This window comes from Myripristis murdjan, chromosome 11 (genome assembly GCF_902150065.1).
Source record: "Myripristis murdjan chromosome 11, fMyrMur1.1, whole genome shotgun sequence".
NCBI lineage: Eukaryota > Metazoa > Chordata > Actinopteri > Holocentriformes > Holocentridae > Myripristis > Myripristis murdjan.
Genome location: NC_043990.1, coordinates 16,560,731 through 16,585,129, shown reverse-complemented (window position 1 = coordinate 16,585,129; position 24,399 = coordinate 16,560,731). Strand labels below are relative to the sequence as shown.

The 24,399-nt window shown below is 43.9% G+C and overlaps 1 protein-coding gene across 1 annotated transcript in view; it reads right to left on the bottom strand.

Moving 5' to 3' along the window:
* jarid2b (jumonji and AT-rich interaction domain containing 2b) overlaps nucleotides 1-24,399 on the bottom strand; it is a 125,261-nt gene that overhangs the window by 67,476 nt on the left and 33,386 nt on the right. Inside the window, exon 2 of the mRNA XM_030064138.1 lies at nucleotides 1,388-1,514. Within this exon, the coding sequence (XP_029919998.1) occupies nucleotides 1,388-1,514 (127 nt within the window). The remainder of the gene's footprint in view (nucleotides 1-1,387; nucleotides 1,515-24,399) is intronic.

Sequence of the window (24,399 nt, the reverse complement as noted above, 5' to 3'; positions counted from 1 at the left end):
AGGTTTCCCTCCTGTCTGTCTGCCTGTCTGCATTTCTGCCGAGCTGAATGGCTGGCTGGCTTCCTCGGCTGGGCGGAAACTTTCAGAGCCTCCTCTTTTTTTTTTTTTCCTCTTTTCCTTTCTTTCTGTGTCTGGGTTGTGTTAATGTCAGCTGAGAATAGCTTCTGAGGCCCGTGTGAAGTTCAAATCTCCGTTGTTGGCTGGCTGAGGCCTTTTTCTTTTTTTTTTTCTTTCTTTTTTTTTTTTTTTTTTTTTTTTGCTGGAGCGCCAGTGTCAAACAAAGACAAGGTGGCAGCTTGGTTCAAAACAAGCTGTTCATCCCCTTGTGCTCTCACATTTCTTGTATTGTTTTGAATTTACACGGCACAACGGCAAAGTCCCTGAACTGTTTCTGTACCAGGCTTCCACCTGCTTAGAACTACCAGTATTGTTATGTATATGTGTTCTCCGTGCTTTAATGAGCCCCCTGGGTGAGTGTAAATGTCCGAGCTGGAAAAGGTTAACAACACTTTAACAGAGTCTCTCTATTTTCTTTTGATATGTACACACTACATGTGAAAACAAGTGGAAAATATTTTCACTTCAAGGGTTTGCTTAAGCATGTGACACAACCAGCTACCGGCGAGGTGAGGCAGCCACTCCCCAGGCCGCTGACACAAAACAAAAAGGCAAATCAGATTCCTGGATGATCTGTTTTCATTGGATGCGCTCCAGTCCATCACAGAAGTCAAATCAGGTCAAACACAACACGCTTCATTTTCGCTACCAGACTAATAAAACTGTCACAATCAAAGTAATGAAGACTGAACATCAGCTAAAGCAGACAAAACTGGTGGCGTTTGACATTATTGCGCAAAATGCTGGTGCAGCAGCCAGAACAAAGTGGAAGTTTTGAGCATGTGGGTGTTTACATTTCAAGACATCACGTACTTGTTGCAGGATGGACTGTTTGCATACACTTCCAAAGATGTGATCTGTTCTGATGTCCTAATTTCCTCTGAGCAAATCACTCATTTTCTGAGCAAAGACCAAGTAGGCCAATGGGCTGGGTGTATATGACCTATCTTAAATAACACTCACTCCAATCTAATTCAAATCGATTTACAGAAAACATTTCAGGAGACGCTGGTCCAAGCAATCAGATTATTTTCTTGACTGGATTGGAATGAAATGTTCAAACATGTATTTCCCCTTTGCGCTCCATAGGATGTGACAGCGTTAAGCACTGGTAAGCACTAGTTGTCGAATATTCACCATCCATGTCTGTTTCCCATGACACTGCATATAAAAAAGTGCCTGAATGCTACACGGATGTGCAAGTTCAGCTTTGAGTGCCACATGATACTGAGAACTGATGACACACATCACGGGATTAGGACAAACTCACCATTTGGGTTTGAGGTTCCGTCTCCATCCAGCTGCCGTTTCTGTGCGCTCTTAAACTCCTTGAGGGAAAGGTAGAGCACCTTGCGCACCACCCGCTCTTCTGACCACGGGATCCCATCACTGTCATCCTGCAGAAACACACACACACACACAGGCTCCGGTTAGCACCAGTGCAACAAACTGTGGCCTGAAGAAGTGGATTCCAAACCTGCAAGCAACTGGAGGGAAAGGACTTTTCAGCACTGCCAGTGATTTTAAGAAAACCCACTTTCTATCACCTCCAAGTGAGTCTGCAATCACTTATTTTGAGTTCAAATGAATGTATAACACAATCCAAGTGTTGTCATTGGTATAGCTTTTCATCTCTGCCAGCAAAGTTGGACAGAAGTTATGTTTTCACCGTCTGTTTTGCCGTTTGTTTGTCAGCAAGATACTGCAAAAATCATGCAAGGATTTGGCTGAAATTTGATGGACAGATAGTGTTTGGCGCAAATATCAGTTGACTAGATTTTTGGTGATGATCTGGATCTGGGATTTTGGCCAGAATAGCTATGCTGCGCTCATTTACTGGAGAAAAAGTATGACTCCTAGACATCCAAATCAGCTGCTCAGCAACATTGCATTCGTCTGCTATTTTGTCAGAAATTCAATTCTGGAGGACCAATATAGAAGATAAACAAACTGATAACGGAGGCTGCAGCTTTGGTTGAAGATGTCGAGGAATGGTTTGAGCTCTAGTTTGCTGTTAAGCAACTGCATGGCCCTAAAAAAGTGAGGAGTCAGAATAATTAAAAAGCTAATAATTAGCTAATAATATTAATTAATTAACAAAAATAATTAATCATATTTTGTGATTTTTTCCCCCCTTTCCTTCACTACAGTTTCTGTACAAAAAAATGCTTAGGTCATGATATGCAACTTGTTATGATTTGAGGAGTGTGGATTTTAATTGGATTTACTAACAAAAATTAAACATTGCAGTTATACATTTGTTTCTCAAATTATGTGATAGAGGAAAAAAATGTATTTATTATTTAAATGCAGGGACACTTCTAATGGCGTCACTAAAAATAGACACGTTTATTGTAGCACACTTAAAAGGGAGTCGCTCTTTTTTTTTTTTTTTTCCGGTTACGTCTTTCCCCTCCATTGCTGGCGATATGGTGACATTAGTGTGACTCAACATTAGCATAACATAGCATTAGCTTGCAGCGAGACACAGGGCAAGACATTAGCATTACAATGCGCTGAGGACTGAATGTCCGCACAATGCCATGATAGCGGAGTGTTGCAAACCCTGTGCTGATGAATGGGCAGAAAGCGAATGAAAAATGCATCATGGGACTGCGAGTTCATGTGTTGCTAATCTCTCCCAGAGCGACTGAGACAGAGGATGTTATTGTTGAAGAGGTCACCAGAAGTCACACACAGTCACATACACACACACACACACACACACACACCACATCCTTTCCCAACACACTGCCATTTTTCCCCCCCAGTCAGTCTCCATCCAAGCAACAAACAGCGCGTCAGCCACCAGAGCTAACTTGTAGCACATCAAAGCCACGTTTTATTCAAAACACTATATTGCCTACATTCAGAGTCTGGAAAGCTTAATAGAAAACATTTCTCTGCGACAAGCATTGTTAAGAAGGTCTTTAGTGAGTGTCCAACAGCAATAATCATACTTCTCTCCCCCCTTGCTGCTTTACGCTCGTTGCTCTGGCAGCTGTGTTTGATGTCGAACAACGCTAATGACTAAAGGAAATGAGATTAGGACATGAGCAACAACAAAGAGGTATTAATAAATAATGGGAACTGGAAATAGCTTTTTCTCTCGTCAAGCTACCAGGCTAGCGGATTTCAGCCGTGAGGTTCAAGAGACAACATACTGTATGAAAAGCGACTGTATGCTAATTAGCTGAATTAAAAATGCATTTATAATGTAAATTGGTGAATTTGTCAAATCTTGTCGACTCATCCCAACGAGTCCATTTCCCTGTGTCGGAGTCGCAGTGTGTGATGTGGGAGGCAGATGTGACAAAGCGCCGGGCGCAGGCGTGCTCGCTAATCGGCCCGCCGACTCAGATCATTGGAGCTGCGCCGGCGGACGGAGCAGTGACATCAGCGTGGTGGTGTGTATTAAAAGTCTCCACCTCACACGAAAATAATTACTCTGAGACATCTTATCGCCACTGTAACCGATAACAGCCGCGGCGATCCATTAAGAGCAAGTGCTCTCGTAAAAAAAAAAAAAAAAAACGATAGCGGGATCACGGTTGGGATGAGTGAGAAACACTGCTCTGTGTGTGTGTGTGTGTGTGTGTGTGTGTGTGTGTGTGTGTGTGTGTGTGTGTGTGTGTGTCTGTGTGTGTGTGTGTCTGTGTGTGTGTGTGTGAGGAGAGAGAGAGAGAGAGAGAGAGAGAGAGAGAGAGAGAGAGATTCTCTGCATCATACTAATATTATGCATCCCCCTACAGCAGATGAATAAAATGCTACTGAAATGACTGCTGCTTATAAACAGGGCTAGCTCATTCTACTCTCTCTCTCTCTCTCACACACACACACACACACACACACACACACACACACACAGAGTAACAGAAAATGGATAATGGATAGCACATGCCTGATCAGAGCAGGCAACTCATTGGTAATTCTTACAGCATCGCAACCTTGTGTGTGTGTGTGTGTGTGTGTGTGTGTGTGTGTGTGTGTGTCAAGTTTCAAAGCTCGGGACAATGACCTCACACGGAGGTGACGTTACCTTTCCTGAACACTGGCTGTGTCCAAGCTCGGGAGGTGAATTTGGCATTAGCTAATGAAGTCCCACTCCATGAATCAGTGGAGCGGGTTGTGAGTTCAAACCCAGGACACATTCATCATGTGAGGACTTCCTGTAACTCACCACTACTATATACTACCTAATTAAGCAGCCAAAGTCCAAAAAAATAAAAAAAAAAGAAAGAAAATAAAGAAATATTTGCACACAAGAGATGTTTGATAAACGGTTATTGTCAATGTGGATGAGTAAGTGAGCAGCTGGAACAGTTTGATGAGTTCAGCAAACTGCATGCCTTTACCATAATGCAGCCTTTAAAACCAGCCAAAGACAATACCTATGTTGTAGCACCATATTACAATATCCAAAATCCAAGACGATATCTAGTCTCATATCACAATAGATGTAATATCAATACGTCACTAATCCCTGGTTGGACATGAATAGTGTTTAATCCGGCATTGTGGAGCTGCACTTTGTGTCCAAACAATTGACAACCACTTTTTGTTTTAACAGTTTAATTGAAAAAGTTGCTTGACAGTATCATTCCACGGCGCTTAATCATTTTTGACAATATTGACAAGACTGAAGATAGTCATTGTTTATTGTGCTTTTGTGTGTTTTTTTGTTTCTTCGGCAGATAAAAATAAGCTTCTCCAGAATATTGTTTTGATTTCTCAGGTTTGCTGCGGAGACTTGAGGAGGTGGGGACTCAGCGGAGCCAGGGTGGGGGGTGTAGAACAAGATTAAAGGCTGGGTGTCTGCACATGACGGAGCTGATGGGTGACAGCCATATCTCCCGGCATAGAGTACACATGCTGGCACACGCGCGCGCGCACACACACACACACACACACACACAGAGAGACGAGAGGACCGTTTGGAGCATGGATGCTTTGCAGCCTCTGACAGAGGTTGATAGGGTGTGTTTGGGGTGTAGCATGCAGTCCCTCATTACACTGTCACACATGTAAGTGCATGCACACATATACACACATACACACATACACACACACACACATACATACATACATACACATACTAAGTAAGGGAGCAAGCATTCAATAACCTGCACACAGGGAATTCTGCCATTTTCTCCTGTAGTTAATGTCACCTAATCCAATCTGTGTGTGTGTGTGTGTGTGTGTGTGTGTGTGTGTGTGTGTGTGTGTGTGTGTGTGTGTGTGTGAGCGCATGCGTGTGGGTGCTACAGCCTGCCAGGTAAGCACCAATTACCAAGACAGCTCACTGGCGCTCTTTCCCTCGTGGTGTGGCGGAAAGCCAAATGTACATTGACACACATGCACACGCACATGCACACAATATCGCTGGGATACACACACAGTTTATATTGCACCTCTATCCAACCCTATCTTACACACACACACACACACACACACACAGCTGTATTGAGGCCCAAAAAAACCCTCAAAATACCCTCCAAAAAAACTTACACTACACAAAACTTACTTCCCTACTAAACTTGACCTCAAACTTTGTGTTGTTTTTTCTCTCACTTTCTCTCTCTCACTGGTTTCCTCAGTCATTGGCAGCATGCCATAGATATTTCCTGCCCTGTGTACACGTAGCAACACGGTCTGGAAAGGGAAAAAAAAACAAAACAAAAAACAAACTGCTGACTGAGAGCTTTTCATCAGCTGGGAGAGGAGAGTGAGTTTTGAGGCCCCACTCTGTTACCTTTGCCAAAACTCTACCTGCAACCTCACCAGCACTTCTTGTTAAATCCAGAATATTATTTAAATGGTTTTCACAACCCTCGCTCAACTGCAGGCTAACTGCTGGACTGGTCTGCTGGGTGTTTTGCCATCTGTTCTTGGCCAAAGTGTAGCTCTCCTCTTCCTCCTGATTTCCACAGTCGCAAAAGTCAACCGCATGCCTGCACCTCCACGCTTTCCCAGTGTAAAACAACGGTAAAAAATGATAGACAGCAATTACATGCAAAACCCCTCCAAAGATATTCACTCCGTGCCTGCCGGAGGAAAAGTATGGTGGGACAGAGAGAGAAACAGAAAAAGTCAAAATATGAGAAAGAAAGAGAAAGGGAAAGGGAAACGTCTATTCAAATAAGCAAGAAACCCAAACTGTGTCGCATCTCAGTCTCTCAGTCAGACATTGCTGTGTTTGTGTGTGTGTGTGTGTGTGTGTGTGTGTGTGAGTGTGTGTGAGTGTGTGTGTGTTGCTAAGGTTTTGCCAGAGCTCTTTAGAGACAGCTCTTAGACAGAGCTACGCCAGCCGAGTGCTACCTGGCACTGACACACACATCTAACCCCCGACCAGCTCCCACCGGGCTAGTGGAATCCCACTAATGAGCGTTGGGACCTTGCGCGCCTGTGTGTGTGTGGGTGTGTGTGTGTGTGTGTGTGTGTAACCAAGCGGCGCATCGGGAACACTGTGTGCCTACTGTCACTCGCCAACCACCACAGTCAGCTCCCATCCCCCATATCCACACACGCCTTTTGAATACACAGGTAATCAAACCAAAAAAAAAAAAAAAAAAAACACACACACAAATGCACAGACACACACTTTTGGGTATCCATAGGGGATCCTGGGTTTGCAGAGTGTGCCAAATCAGATCATTACAGCGCTCTTTATCTCTCTCTCTCCCTCTCTCTCTCTCACGCACACACACACACACACATGCGCGCGCACACACACACACACACACACCAGATGTCTGTCAAGGCAGACACGCCAGCATAAATCAGACACCTACAGCACTTGGAAGTATCCCCATGAAATATCTTTCCCATTGAGCTTCTTAAAATGTTTTACCCTTTGGATCTCGTCCAATAGATGGAATCCAGGAAAGAGCCACCGAACACACAACAAATGCCAATGAACAAGATGTTGGTTGATTAATTTATCTATTTATTCTGCCACAGATTTTTACACTTTAGATAAGTTGTTCTAAAACTGGGGGGTCAGGACTACCCAGAAGGGTCGCAAGATGATTAAGACATAGGTGAAAGAAAAAAAAAAAATAGATGCAAAATTATCTAGATTATTTTATCATTTTTTACTTTTTTGTATTCTTGTAGTTTTAAAACACAAAGAAATGCCTCCTCTGATAATTAAGCAAAAGCAAATCTTTTGGATTGTCTTCCTGATCACATCTCTTTTTAATTTGCCAACAATCCAGTTCTGCAGCACTTTGACGCTTGTCTGCACGTTCCAGCTGGAAGTGAGGCGTGTTATTCAGCTGTTTCTGTCCAACTTTCTGTTGCATGTCATGCACAATGACAACCCTGACAAAAAGCCAGGTATTATTGCTCTTGACTAAAAACACTAAAAAGAAATAATTGTCACACACACACATTTTTATTTATGACATCTCCACTGAGCTGGGTTTGACAAAAACAAGAGTAACAAACCAAACAAAAAAAATTTGCAAATTGTTCTGGAAATCGAGCAAATGCCACAAGAGCTTGCAGTGATAAGAAGTCAAGAGGCTATGTAGGATTAATCACAAAGCAGTGTATCTGTTCATCTAAGTGGATGAAAAGGGGGGGCTGGTTCCACTTCATAACCCCAGCCTTACTCAAACTTTCCTCTTTCAAAAGCAGGCAAATCCAATAACCCTGGTGGCTGATGAATAAATAAGTGGATTTCATCTGCCATGTGTAATAGTGGAAGCTGAAAAAGAAAGCGCTTGGATGTGGTGCTATAAAGAGGAGGAGGAGGAGACAGAGGGGAGAAGGAAAAGAGGATGAGAAGTCCCAATGTGTGCAGCAACAGGAAGTGTTTTCAGCTCCAGGATGTATAGCGTCTCCATTTTAAGCAACCGTAAAAGGACACTATATAACGATTAAGAACAGATCTGACCGCTCATCTGTTACATTGTTCGGACTGGGGGGAGACGAGGAAACGAGTGCAGCGGAAATGAGAAAACGGAGGAAATGCAGATTTCCTCGGAGACCGCTTGTACCTCCCGCACTGTAATAGGTCTACAACGGATACAATTCACAGAACAGCAGCACACACACAGACACACATATATGCACACGCACACATGCACAGTCACATTTTCTTTTCAAAGTGGAACAATGCCTCTGCGCCGGCACATGGATGCATGCACGAACCTGTGCATCTGCATACACGTTTGCTCGTGCACGCGCGCGTTCACACTGGCTGTTCTATAAATATCCCGGCGCTGCATGTGCTGCTGCCGTCAGTGTGCGGATGTCATGGCAGAGGAATGTGGGCCACGCGCCAGCCCCGATCTGCTCTACAAAACCAGTCCAAAATCTGTTATTCTAACACACATTCCCCTTAGAGGAGAGAGGGAGAGAAGGATTGAGGGATCGATGGAGGAGTAATGTTATTTTAGTAAAGCCTGGGTTATTGTATCCAGTAGTCAGAAGCGTCTCTACCCCCCTCCCACCCCTTTCTTCCTTTCTCCACATCTCTCTCTTTCACAAACACATGGGTCCCAGATGACTTGCTGCGAGGTTCAGATAGGACTATGAAAGGCTCTCATGCACGGAAGATGACAGTGACAACAATGTCCTTAATGATTATTTAATCACCGAGCGAGTCTCTCCTGCCTCTGTAACCTTTCTTGGGATCATGACCAAACATGTATTTGTAGATTAGAAACATTTCAGGCACCTTGATTGTGAGCCAAGTAAAAACAACTGCAAATTATTAGGGCAGGCCTAACAAGTGCAGCCAGAGGCCAAATTAGTCCTGCCACAATTATGTGGGGAAGACTCTTCAAAGGGACTCTTACGAGTGTTAAATAATCTGTACTGGATATATCATAATCGGTGATGGGGAATTTTATTTTTCAAAGTAACTTGTTACATCACAGAAAACAATGCTATAGATGTTGCAGAGATTTAAAATAAATATCGTCTTTACAGTGCTATTTTTTGAGAAAAGTAACATGTTAGAATACTTTACTGTTACTAAAAAATAAAAGCCCTTTGCAGTGCTGATTATTCTTCATACCTGTGTCTTCACGCTATAGTTAATGTACTGCATAGCCCTGTACAACCTGTAATTAATTTAGCAGGGTAATAACAGGAATGGCAGATACCTCCTTCATAGTTCTTCATTCAATTATTTGATAAAGCCGAAAAAACTGTTGAGGATTTAACTTTTATTTGTTTTTGGTGCTAACAAATGTATCAGGAAAAATAAGAGTAAAATAAAATCTTTCTTAGTTTGGGGGGAAAAAAAAGAAAAGATTGCTTGAATTGAAAAACTAATGCTTTTGGCTACTAGTTACCAGAAAAAGAAATCGAAGTACTGCAACATGTATCTTTGCAGCATGTTACCCTCAACACTGATTACAATGCATTGAACATTTGAAGACAGGTTTCGAGAAGGGAAGTGATTTACTGCAGGGAAAGGTGAGAGAAAAACCCAGAAAATCCTTTGACTTTTTCCGTCTATACATAATTAATGATCAGCAGGACTGTTTTGGCTCACAGCTCTCTTCAAATGCTAAATGCTGACTATTGCCCTACTCAAAAAAGTGCAAACACCCTTGCACTACAAAACAAAATGTGACAAATTACCCATTCATTCTATATTACGTCCGCATGATTTGCAGGAAATTTCAAGGTGGTCACTAACGGCAAGCAAGCATCAAAGTCCTGAACAACGGAGCGAGTGTTTGCTTGGCACAAAGTTCACATTCCATTCCCAACTGGAGCCCTAGTCCTCTTGTCCCCTATAGCTTCTTGCAGACCGGATGCTTAGCTCAGCGCGGAGGCGAATGGAACAAGGTCCCGGGGTTGCCGGGTGCGTGAGGCCCTCTATAATCGCCTCATTACACCACAAGCTCACTGCATCGGAATGTGTGTGTGTATAGCCACAGGGCCTTCCCCTTTAAATGCAGCGTGGGGATAGCCCGAGCATTTGCTCCTGGAATGAAGCAGAACATTTCCATCTGCTGGGGAGGAATTGAGACGAGACAGGAGACGTTCATCTATGATACAAAATAAAAACTGTTTGAAATCTGCGGCCTGGCCAAACCACAAGGACCAGGGATACCTTCCACAACTGCGAATGTGTGAGTGAGTGAGTGTGTTTGTATGCCCAGCTCTGAGGCTTGCATTACACTGTAAACAGGAGAGTGCATTAAGTGTATGTGTCTGCAAGTAAAAGACAGAGTGCACGCAAGCAAATGATTCTCTCTCTGCACTCATTACCTACCTATGTAGCAGATAAAAGCTTTTCCAAGCTTCCTCTTACAGAACAATGCCTTCTCCTCGGCCTGACCAAGATGGTCTCTCCTGCTGGGTTCAATGTCTCTCTCACACACACACACACACACACACACACATACACACACCTGCCCCCCCACCCCCCATTCTGTCAATCATATCAGCTGTCTGCATTTGCACACTCACGCACGCACAGTCTGAATCCATCTGAGCATGCATAAGTAACAGACTGCCAGCGCCATTCAGCCCTGTCGAGCATAAAACGCTATCAGCCTGGTAAAAGTAGAGCAGAGAGAGAGGGAGAAGGGGAGAGAAAGAGAGCGAGAGCGAGAGAGATACACACAGACAGAGACAGAGAGAGAGAGGGCTTCTAAATACAGGCTGCGACTGTGAGTTTATTTTGACTGAAAGAAATAAATGCCACAGCGGATTAGTGATTTGAAGGGCCTGTGTCTGTGTGTGTGTGTGCGCGCGCATGTGTGTGTGTGTGTGTGTATAGAGCAGAAGGGGCCCAGCTGGCCGCATAATGAGTGGTTTACACTGACTGGGCTGCCCACCCACTCTGGCTATGTGACCAAGTGACCCCTATTCTGACCCTCAGCCTCACACCACCCCAAACCAAACACACATTCACACACATATATCTATATATATATATATATATATATGCACACACACATATGCATACACACAAACACAGGGCAGCCAACATAAGCTCATCAAACTCTAAATGACCAGAGGGCAATCAGTACAACACGAACCTTTACCAACCCTGAACAATTCTCCAACAAATATGAACAATGAGGGAGCCCCAAACTTTCAGCTGTCCAACCTTCCCACCACCATGTGAAAGCAACAAAACAGTTATGGCTACAAAAGAATAATTGTTTTATGGTGGAAATGCCAGATCCCAATTATCACCAAAATCTAATAAACTGACCCTTTGGCCAAGGGCCATCTGCCAAATTCCATCCAATTCCATTCATAATATTTTGAGATATCTTGCTAATAAACAATCAGACGAGCATTACTTAATAACAACTAGTCATAACTGGGAATTAAAGGGTAGGAAAGAAAGGGAACCCGCAGTGTTATTTCCAAAATGAAAACTCGATAATCAGGAAAGAGTCTGTTTTTTTGACATTTCCTGATGCTATTTACAGCGGTAAATGACAGTTTATCTAACAGCGGGACGGGTTTCTCGAGGGCTGGGTCGGGTCCCAGTGCATGGCAAACAACACCAGCGGAGCATTACGGTGGAAAGCCGAGGCTCAACACAGCAGTTTCCTGTTCACTCGGCATCACGAGCCAGGAGCGGATGGTGGAATTGTTGCTGTGGGAATTTTTAGGATATGTGTGTCTCATAAAGTGAAATATTTAATGTAACAGCTTGATATCGGCTTGGCAGGAATGTCCTTGTCAGGTTTTACAACTGTTTTGCTATAGATTATAGGATTCGGTTGAAGAAACGACTTAAACTGAAGTTAAATCTGGCAGATTGAGAGCGCTGACTGTTGAAGAGAATGGCACTGTACTCTGCTCCCCGGTACAATAGGCTACAAATAAATTTTTCTTGCGAGGGTAAAGTTGTGTATTAAACCGCAATAAAAACCAACCCTTGCGACACAAGCGTTTGTGTGTGTGTGCGCTGTGACCTGACAGGCTGCATAACAAATGGCTCCCATTCAATAATAACAGCCTCATTCAACACTCTCGCACTCCAACTCTGTCACAATATCGTTTTCACTTTGGCTACTCACCACTGACCAGAGCTTTGACTCAATTCCCTCCACTCCAGCCACACACACATGCACGCACACACACGCTCGCTGCGGTCACGTGGGCAGCGATTTCTGAGCGACGGTGCTCCCTAACATGTTGTCATTCATCACGGTAGCGGTGGCGATGGCTCTCGCGCCCCCCCTGCTATTCCCCCGGGGGCCCGAGAGGACCCCGTCGCTGATCCCTCTTAACAGAGCTACATTTCTAAACCTCTCACCTCTGCCCGCCAGCTGTGCTGCTCCACAGAGAGAAATACGAGCTGTGATTTCAAAACGTCAACACCGCCGTTTATTTCTTTAGATTCATACAGCCAAAGGAATCTAGTTTTCAATTTCATCCAGGCTGCATGTCACCGTGTGCATCTCCAGGGATGTTAACGTCCTGCAGCAGACCAGTGTTCTGTCAGGGCATTTATTTACTTCGTTTTCAGATTGTAATCCTACTGTGCTACATTTGATATGTGCTTAAATTTTGTTTGGTCTATATATTTTTAGTAGATTCTGTATGAGTATTTATATCTCTCTATCGCTGTGTCCATGTCTGTGCCACTAATTTTGTTTTTCCTGGTGCACAAGAACAAAATTTGTCCAACTGCCTAAAGTAAAGTCTCAATAGTTCTGCTGCCGTGCCTCTAAAAGGTCAGCTTTTAAGGAGAAAAAAAAATCTAATTTCACAAACCAACAACTATTTATTATGAATTCTTACAATGGGTTTTGGATGGCTTTTATAAATTACTTTGGCACATACAGGACTATGTTAACTCTGTATTTAAGAAAAAAAAAAAACAAAACACTAAAACTGGAGTCGCTCCGTGTATTTCCGGCGACAGCAACAATATATTACCAGACACTTGGCTGGAGCTCCTCTGGCTGACAGCTTGCAACACACACTCTTGCATGGAATTTAGATGTGGCCTTTTAATGTGGCGACACCTGATGCTTTCTCTAGCATTTGAGAGTTAGACAAGTCAGTGCCGTGGTCACATTACGTGAGTGGAACATCGTCAGCGGCCACTGGAGCCGCCATGGCATATGAAATACTTGCCGTGTGACAAGTGTGCACACATCCATGCACTCAATATATGACGCCATTCTGAATGGACAAGTTATGTCAGTGTGTGTCTCATGCCATAGCACTGCAGCCCCCCACACACACATAACCACAGGCAGGGGGGACAGGAAGCGGGGAACAGGAAACAGAATAACCTCATTAGCTTCATGCGTTGACTGACAGGAACTCCCTGCAGGCTAACAGGCTAAGAGGCTAATAGGCAGAGAGAGCTACTGGCCTCTGGTCAGTTTTACATCAGTTTGCTACTGGTAAATCCCTGGTTTGAGCCCAACACCTGAGGGAGACCTCTAGGAAGCAGCACGGCTGGCCTTGGACTATCAGACTCATCAGACTGATGGTAGGATTACATTCAGGAGCTGGTTGGGGAAGGTTGTAAACAATGAGACAGGAAGCAGTGTACCAACACATTCACACACGTGTATGCGCACACACACGCACACACACACAGCACTAACACCTCGACAGTCACAGCCTGAGGGTATAAACTCGTTTACCCCTGCAGAATTTTGTGCAAGCGCAGACAAGCTGCTTTACTAGAAAGACTCTACATTTCCCCGCTGCAAAACCAAGAGATAAAAAGACACCGAGCATGTGAAAAGGCCGCCACTTGCCCACGCAAGAGAGGAGATAAATGATCACGTATTGCAGGAGACAACTTGGAACAACCCAAAATGAGTGTATTTGTGAGAAAACACTTGAGAAACCCCTCTAGCTCTTCCTAGAAATGCCTAAAATGTTATCGGAGTATTTGAGTCGGCCTTGTGTCTCTGTCTGAATTTACCAAACGCAGAGGAAAAGACACACAGATGGCCCCTGCACCTCCTTCTCTCATCTCTTTCTCTCTCTCGCCTCATCCTCCCGTCTCCCTGCTCTGTACCCGTCGCCTCTAACCTCACTACTGTCATTTTTAGATACGGCGTAGCGGAGGGTGTCTGCTGTGTATGAGCAATGAAGTCTTTAACAGATCGATAAGCAACCGTGAATGTGTGTTTGCTTGAGCTGCAGCGGTGCTCTGGTAGTTAGCGTGCTGTGGCCTCATCGCACGCTCCGTCTCTCACCACCAGTCTGCACAGCAAGTTCGACATAAACAGGCAGCCCGGTGGATAAAGAGGGTCAAAGTTTGTCTTGTGTTTGCACAGTTTTTTTTTTTTTTTTTTGTGCAAACACAAGACATGGAAATGCAAATGACAATACAAAAACTGTCTCAAAATCAGAGCAAACCAGCCAGCCACTGCCAAAGTCCTTCATGAACATCATGAATCTGCAAAAAAGTGTTTTGCAGGAACAGAGAATTTTCCCTTTGGTGGCCATTTATTTTTGAGAAGAATTGGGCCTTGGAGCTTTAAATTAAAATTCAAAAAACAAACAAATTAGGCAATTTCCCCCCTGCAGCTGCAATATTTTAATACTATTATATAATAATATTTTAAAAAATAGTATCAAGTAGCAACAGTAATAGTAGTAGCAGTATTTTATAATAGTGTCAATGCCACGTTGGCCCAACTTGTGTGATACTTTTCCATGTAAGTCAAAGTTAAAGATTTCATCTAAAGCTGTGGTAATGCTGATTTAAATAAATAAATAAATAAATAAAGCCCTGCAAAGATGTTTTTGTGACAAAGCTGTTGTTGTCTCAGCAGTGGCTGTCGTATAATGTTCATATGCTCCTCTCCCTCACACACTCACCCCCTCTGAACTATCCAAGGCTGGTGTGTTAACTTCCAACTTTCTTGATAAACCTGGCCAGCTGGACACAGGCCAAGGTCTGTGCTGTGTGTGTGCACTTGCATGAGTGCGGTCAACAACCTTACTTGGTCTTCTCTCTCTCCCTCTCTCTCTCTCTCTCTCTGCTAACAGCAGCTTTGACAGTGCAATAACAGGTGCTGAAACAGCAGCGGCTGAGTAGCACTGAATCTCCAGACACACTACAGATACACTAAGACAGCATGAGCTCATGCTTTTACAGTAACACACACACACACACACACACACACACACACACACACACACACACACACACACACAAATGACTGAAAGAAGCAAAACAAAGAGCCTTGGTGAGACTGAGGCACATCAGGAAAGCTGCAAGAGTCAAGACCAGAGGAGTCCTCTCAGATGCCAGAAGAAAAAGGAAGGAGAGCTCTGCCTGTTAGACCACAATGCTTCACTGCACTTATGCATTCCTCTCTACCTCGTTCTCTCACGCATGGAGTCAATATACTGCCCAACATCACTTACTGAGATGGATGGCCCTTGAATTCACCAGATCTATGACATCACACAGCTCCATCTATTCTTATGTATTCATATATATATGGAGCACATGTGATTTAAATGAGAAGAGAAGAGAAGAGAAGAGAAGAGACAGCTCCTGTGTGCCCACCCTTGGTCTGGTGCTGGTTGGTATTGGTTGGCATCACCCCCTCTGCAGCTGGTGGCAATATTAACCCGCCTGTTGGCAGACGTCTGGTGGGGGCACGCGGGCAGCAACTGGCTGGGCCGGAGGTGGGGCAGTGCTCTGTGAGAGCGAGTGTGTGTGTATGTGTGAGTGTGTGTGTGTCCTGAGATGGCCTCTGTTAGAAATGTGCACACACGCCAGGGCTAAGTGTGCTCATGTGACTCACACATTGTGTGTGTGTATGCGTTTGAGACAGTCGCTGCTCACACACTGCAGCTGCTTCCCGAGGTAGATGGCGCAAGGATCCAGATCATAAACAAACCAAACTAGGCCAAGATGAGAACATGACAAAATATTGGCCAGCACTCCAAATCCCATTTCAAAACACACTGCATAACCGAGGCCAGTGAATAACCTTGGAATGGAAACATATCAGCTCCCAAAAGGTCAAACTCTCAGGCTCTACCTCCACTGAAGAATAATGTGGCTTTATTCTCAGCAAGAAATCTTCAGTTGGATAAAGGCACTATCTGCTATTATATCTAACAGGAAACAAAATTCATCTTTTTCACTGCAGACGCGTGCTATCTTGATAAATATTTTTTTAAATCCTCTATCAGACAAATCTATCATCCTTATGTGCATACAAAAGACAGAATCCAAGGTACTTTGCTTTAATCTGACATGGTACCACAGCCCTTGTTATTGGATTTTAAGATCGGGGAAATAGTCTGATATTGATTCTACTTTAGGCCAGTCTCAGCCTGACATCTCTCACCAGTTGCAGCAGCATCAGTGTATCCCTGTGAGAAAATCTCTCTGGGGTAAGAGTGCTTTTGGAATCCAGATGCAAAGAGACCCATTTTCCTCTAGAGTGAGTGGGGCTGATGACAGCAACAACAGGATAGCTTGTACAGACCATGTAAGGTCAAGTCTCTCTCCGGCTGACAATCTCACTAACAAGCACGTCACAACACAGCACAGGATCTCTCTCTTTTTACACAACACAACACACACACAACTGCCTCTTAAGGACTTAAAAGCTCACACTATACAAGTGCTCGCTGGATCATTTCTGTCAGACTGTATATTGTAGTGTACACACACACACACACACACATGCACAGAGAGGGAGAGAATCAGGGCCAGGAGGTGTATATCCATCCCTTTTCCTGGCAGCTACTGTTGATTGCTCAGGGGGTATAGAAAGTCACTGCTATCTTATTCAAACGTTTGGTGTGTGTGTGTGTTTGTGTGTGCGTGCGTGTGTGTGTATGTTCACACACTCCAACATAAGCCTCAATATGCACATGTACAAATGTGTGTGCATGCTTCCAGTTCCTAATTATATGCCTTCAAATGCAGCTCACGCACGAATCAAAGAAACCGTTTATTGTGTCAAAAGGCATAAGCCAGGAATCGGTGCCTCCTACACTTCATCTTTTTCAACTGCAACAAGCAGCCAAATATATAAAAACCTTCCCTCAAAATGATGTTCGCTCATCCTCCAATAGCTCTGGAAACATGGAAGCTGAGCACACTGGGAAATACTCGTCCGAAACTAGGCTAATTCAGAATGTATGTAAAGTGTGTCTTTTTGTCAAGAGACTCGGTACCGAGTATGCAGCTGAAATGTTTTAGCTGACATGCTATTAACAATGCTCTCCATGTAATTTTTCACATAACTTGCCTGACAAATAAGACCCTTCCAACAAAGCAATGATTAGGCAACATAACTATTATTTCATAGACAACACAATTATTTCACAGACTCTGAAAGCTTAACCAAGAAAAAAAAATTGTCCAACTGTTGTGAACAACCCACAAATATCACTTGGGTGACAAGTTAATTACCCAATTAACAAAGCAAATAATTACCCTCTGGCTCTGGTTCTACTGCACTATTTTCCTTATGGAAATGAGACTCCTTTATGTGCAGATAGGAGGCTGGAGCTGGATGTTGGAGAGCTGATGTCGGCAGACTTTTACAGGAAAAAGCTTTGTTATCCAAGGGGAAGCTCTGAGGTGGGTTAATCGTAAAAAGGCCTGTTGTTATTTTGTTGTGCCCCAGGTCATTGGGAGTAATTCAAAATCAAAGGGAGGAGAGGCAGTGAGCGTTGTAATGCCCCTTTAGTTCCCTTGGCTCTCTCTCTCAGATGTGATGTAAATAAACTCCAACTGCAACTCTCTCTCTTCCTCCCTCTATTCCCTCCCTCCCTGGCTGTGAAAACCTCCCAATACATTGATGCCATCTACCTCAGATTGACACATGCATGTGGGTGTATGTACACACAGATACACACACACTGTAAAGTCCACCATTATCAACCCCAAACCCATATGGGCTGGCATTAATTGAGAACAACAGGGGTCAGAGCAAACATATGTCAGATGGGACACACTTGTGCAGGGCTGAGGGGGTTTTCTGCTGAGTGCACGCGCGCACACACACACACACACACACACAAACACACACACATAGGCATGTATACAGAGAGAACTGACCAAGCACATTAGTTAACAAAATGGCCACTTTGTGCATCCTGCAATCCTTCTGTTATTTATTGATACACTTCTCTTGGAAATTGGCCGTCTAGCAACAGGACAAGAATTTATCAATGCATCCTGTTGTTTTTGGGTACTGGAGGGAATCACACTTTGAGCAATGTGGGAAAAAAAGCGGTTGTTCCTAATGTGTCACAATGTCCATCAGAGTGGTCAATGAATGGGTTGGAGACAAAATACGAATCAATGACAATCTAACGGGAAAACGATCAAATAAACTCACAAATTCCAATCAATTTCAAATGAAATCTATGAAAGGCAGCAATACACAGGTATGCACAGAGTTGCATCCACACACATTTATGCACAAACGCCTAACATCCCCTTATTTACTGCACCATTCAAAAGGCTAAGCCAGTCCACGAGCAAAGTGCTAGACAAGCACTCTGTAATAAATCTATAAACGTTCACAAGGGAATGGAAAAAGCAACCTTTACGGCACAACCTCTTATTCACACACCCTCTCACCGTTTGAGTCTCTTTATTGCAGTCCAGACGCGTTCTGTTTATTTACCCCGACACCGTGGCCCAATTTAGTCCGAACGAGGGAAATTAAATCGGGCCTTGTGAAATCACTATACTTCCCGGCCCCCGTTTCGTCCATTAAATTGTCATTGTTGGCTGGCCGTTTACGAGGCGCAGCAAAAACAAATGTGATGCCCAAGGAGCAGAGCAGAGAGTCAAAGGACAGGACAGAAATTACAGCACGCTGGGTGGGTGGGAGGAAGTTGCGGTACCCGGGCCAAATGAAAAATGATTCGCTGAAATGGTCAATGGGATAAATCAGATATTTCAGTGGGAGAGGGGCAGTGGCAGACATGTCGGTATTGAGAGCGGAGGTGAAACATCATGGTTGCTTTTGAGGGGAAAAGATAGTACAGAAGATACAGATGAATTTCAGTAGAAATATAATGCACGCAGCTGTAATGAATTAAGAATAAAGACAAAGTGGATACTCGCGGGTGATTCAGTTGTTTTCAGTTATGCAAGTGTAAAATTATCAAGTGTAATAAAAGCAGTTATTGGTCTATATTTTAAAGAAAACTACCTTCTTGAAATACTCCGCGGCAATATGGTGGTGATCAGTAACAACAAATAATTTAATGCCACACTGGCAAGAAAACATGCATCTTCATTATAAATTAATGGAAAACCTTGCAAAACCCTGGGGGGAAGAAAATAAAATTACATCCCTGCTTACTGACCTCCACATTTCTTACGAGAGGGAGTGTGGGTTGAACTCGACAGAGGCCTGAGGTCCAGGCTTCAACAGAGAAGTCCAGCTGGAGGTCAAGGGTTGGGGGCAAGCAGGTGGCCGGAGGGGGTCAAAGTTGACCTCCCAGCAGACACCTCGGTGGGCGGGCCTAAGCCGCTCTGCTCAAAGGACCTGTCAATCACAGTCACTTATTTACCATGCCTGGGTCTCCGCTGGCCCCCGGGGATCCCACTAGCTATTTCTCTCCGGCCTCTTCACCCCCACCCAGAGCCAGATAAGGGCCTCTTTACATGACAAAGTGCTGTGGAAGACCCAGGCAGAGAAAAGAAAGAGGTTTCTTTCAGATGCTGTTGGGGTGCAAATCCTCGGCCCACGAGAGGCTGTGGTCACAAGGTTCTAATTTAAAACTGAAAGGTGAAACGGAGAACTTAAGATTCCCTGCCGCACCGCAACATGCATCAAATATTTTCGGCTAAGTCGGCTAAATTTGTAAATTTCTTTTGTTTCTCTGTTTTGGTGCTCCATCCACATTAAGCCGGCATTTTCAACACCAGTCTGACACTGTAAGACAGAGGTGGGATCTTTTTAAAAATGCTGTTTGTCATGTGATAAATTCTCAAAGCGGATATATGAGTTATGTAGGATGGAGGTTGTGTAGAGCATAGCAGTGTATTTGAAGCATTTTGGCCAGTCACTGTGGATGCTGGGCTTTTGGAAAACTGGAAACAGTGGCGTGGTGTAGTGTGGATGGCATACCAAAACAGTTTTCAGATTTGCCTAGCTTAATTGCAAACATGGCCTTAGACCAGCTTGCATCTCAAATCACAGTTAGGCTGGCATGGCCATGTGGTGCAGCTAGATTCTGGATCAGTGCTGCTATTCTGTAAAGCTTTGCGAGGAATGCCAGTTGTATGCATTCATTAATGTCATGTTTCCAGCTAGTCACAACATTAACAATCAGTCCACGGCCTTTTGGACTGCATCGCTGCAACAGTCAACACTGTGAAAACCAGAAACCAGTTAGGAGTGAATTCATCTGGGTGTCTGAGGTCTCTGGAGCCTGCGTCACAACTTCATCTCACCGCTGCAAGCTCGCTCACCTCGTTCGGAGTCTCACTCTCACTAATGATGTGTTATGTGCTAAAGTTGTCCCTCTTTTAAAAGACAGAGGCAAGCCATCTCCCTTTTGTCTTCAAATGAGCTTGGATTGAGAGAAATGTTTTGGCGTGTGAAAGCGGACGATTCTGAGAGAGAGAGAGAGAGAGAGAGAAACAAGATGTGAGAAAGGGGAAGCCTGGTTTCCATGGTTTAGAAAAACTGGCAGACAAACAAGACGTCTGTTATGAATAAAAATAAAAATGAAAATAAAAGAGATATATTAGCACAAGGAAGGTAGCAGATTTGGGGTTTGATTTTGTTTAGAGTCTGGGTTGGAGGAACTCCCGATCGAGCCATCTGCCCGTGTGAAAGCAATAGCAGGAATAAGACAATTTGTGCCAATAAAAAAAAAAAGAAGAGGAAAAGGCGGGGGTGTCACAGGAGCTGGTAGGGGGAAGGGAGGACAGGTAGGCATTGTGTCTTGAGTTCCCCTTTCTTTTCATTCACCATGGTTCCTTTTTGCCTGCTCTGGGGGTGGGGGTTGGGGGGTGGGTTACTGGAGAGGGTGTTACAAATGTCTTCCTGCTTTGAAACCGTTGTCTGTGGACAGAGGGATCCACTGAATATCAACAGCTTTGGGATTCAACCTTTAAAGGGACATTTGACACATTTGCTGTTGAATGCATGTTATTTTAAGCCACAGATGCAGCACAAATGCTTGAGTGGCATGACTAAGAAAGCAATGGCAAGGAATTATATATATATATATATATACATATAAGTAATTGTCAATCACACAAAATGGACAATTATGCACTCTCAACATAGGACAGCAAAACAGGAAAACAAAGGCCACTGCATTCTTCTACACACATACACACCTGGCTTCTCTGACACCAAAACAATTTCCACGACCAAAATAAATAAGAAAAAACTGTTTACATTCCTTAGGAACTATTAAAATTGTGATTGTGGAGTTACCGCTGCATTGGGGGGGTTAATTTCAGTTGAGGTGGAGGTGCGCTGACAGGTCGTCCCACAGGCCCGCTAGCATTTCTCCTTAGGGAAGTTGATTTTAAAACAACCCTTCTCGCCACCCTCCTCCACATTTCACACACGCTTTTCAAATGCTTGCAAATCTTCATCCATCACTGACAGGCAGGCAAAATAAACAATCATACCATAGATCAATCACTGTCTGTTTAATGCCACGCAGCGCCAAGGCTGTGAGGTGGGGAGGTTTAACACGGTGGCGCAGACGCATGCGTGTGTGAGTGTGTTCACGTGCATGCACATGAGAAAATGTGCATACGCATATTATTTGTGTGTGTGTGTGTGACAGAGAGAGAGACAGAGAGAGAGGGAATGTGTGTCCATTAAGGGGCAGCAGCAGGTTGTACAGTAGCTGACAGAACAACCCAAAGTGGAAGCGCTATTGAAATGGAAACTGCTCCAACAGCCAAAGACACCCACACTTGACCGTCCCTGCAAGCCAATGACGGAAACTCTTTTTGGCCACAGGTACACCAGTCAAAACTCCTCCTTTTCACTGTCGTTGATGATGGAGGATTTTTTTTTTTTTCACCAAGGGAAAACAAGGCTTTTTGAAAACACTCTCCAAGGTTTTTAAATATGAAAACACTCCTGTGATACTGTAGTGCAGAGATGTAGTGTGTAGTGTATATCTGGAGGGAGATGGAGCTTTGTGAGCTAATAATGTAGGATTGTCATGTGATTTAAGCTGAAGTCATATCGGGCAGAATGAGATTCAAATCCCGATCCTGCTCTATATATACACTACAAACAAAATCCCTCTTTGACAGAGGTGAAACGAAGACATTTAACACTACTGTAAATAGGAGCTAAAGAGGAGAAGGGGTGCATCAGCCCCCCTGCTCAATATCTGTGCTGCTAGGACTGATCCCGTCTTTAATCTAAACCTTAGATCTGGGCTCTCCATCAATGCGTCTGCTTTAGAACCAAAGTCTACTGGCCGTCATCACCTGGCCTTCTCTCCTCTCATCTAACACTTCATAAAGACCATTCATCCCACCATCCTTTCATCCGTCTATACCAGAGGCCTCGTTAATCCTCCTCTCCATCCTGACCCTGCACCACTCCACTGGACTGGGACAAACTTCAAAGACTGACAGAGAGAGAGACACTGAGAGAGAGAGAGAGACAGAGAGAGAGAGAGATGGTGTGTGTGAGAGAGAGAGAATTTGTATGTGTGTGAGTGGGTGGGTGGGCAGCTGTGTTGTGCTTGGCCTAAACCACAAAGCCTTTAGAGGAGAAGGGCCCACACACCCACACACATGCATCTCTCCACTCTTGGACATCCTCGGCAGTCCTTCACAAGTTGAGCTCAAAAAAAAAAAAAGAAAAAAGAAAAAAAAATCCTAAACTGGCATGGTAAAGCCTGCAAAGCCATGTTCCCAATGCCAGCAGAGTGTACTTTTTTTTTTTTTTTTTTTTTTTTTTTTTTTAAACAATGTTTTGTCTGTGGAGATGTAGTTTTATTTTAGTAGACAGATAACAGGCACAATTGGCTTCATAATCGTTGAACTAAAACAAAAAATTGCACACAAAGCATTGTTAATAATGTGTAAACTAAAACAGGTGCATCGGAGAAGTGGCCAAGCAATTCTCAGCAAATTAACCGTTTGCCTTGTATATTCTATGTTCCTCTGCACATTTCAATGTTCAAACACACAGGAAATTTGGCTAATGATTTGCTTGGCACACAGACATGAATAAACAGAAATAAATTATATGAATATTCATAATTAATCATGATACATAACTACTGCTGTCAAAAAATGTATGACCCATATTAATAAGTTACTGCCACTCATCCATCAGGCAATCACAGTAATGACAGGGAAGTTTACAGCTATGAAGAGATAAAACATGTTATTAGTTTGTTGTAAGGACTTCCAGTGGCGCGCACACATTAAAACATACTACAGCTACATGCCTTAAGTGTTACCAGGCAACAGCGGATAAGTATTTAACCAAACAGACTTGGAAACAGAAATACAAGGTAGTACACTGGTGAGCCAGGTCTCGGATGAACAGCCATTAACTGGACTGGTACACCGTGTGCTAAGCTAATGCCCGACCCCATATGGGCTGTGCTCATGCCTGGGGAGGGGCACTGAAAGAGAGAGGGCTTTGACAGACAAGCCCAGGCTAAAAGTGACAGGTCAGGCTGCAAATAGACTCGCACACATTCATACAATCTCAAACACACACACACACACACACACACACACACACACACAGAGCTGATGACAGCTACGGGAGTCTGACACGGCTGCCACCGCCACTGGTGGATGTATGTTTATTTTATTAACCTGCCACAGACAGGGAGGGAAGGGTGGAGGGATAGAGGAGAAAGAAAGAAAAGCGGCTGTGTGCATGTGAGTGTGAGTGTGTGTGTGTGTGCGTGTGTGTGTGTGTGTGTACACAGGTTGTCACCTGTAAATGTGTAACCTGAAATCCCTCCAGTTATCTGAAATATTTGGAGTACTAATCGTTTTTTTTTATGCTCCTTACGTTACGTTCTGACGGTTTTAGACCTACATGCCTATGATGATGTGTTTCAGATTGACACTTTGTGTCACAACTGAGGCCCGACTTAAGTGCTACAATTTACTGCAATGAATCCAAGTGAAAATGACAAGAACACAAGGTGCCAACATGTTGCGGTTATGCCTTTATCATGACGTGATGACTGAGTTTTGTAGCAAGTTCTTAATACCCTGACACTGACAAAGCATTTTTCTCAGACAGCCACTGTGTGCTACAACGTGTCTGACCAAGAATGCTGCTCTGCTACATGGAAACCAAACAAAATATCTCTTGTTTTCCCATCTGGAGTCTTGCTACGCAGCATGAC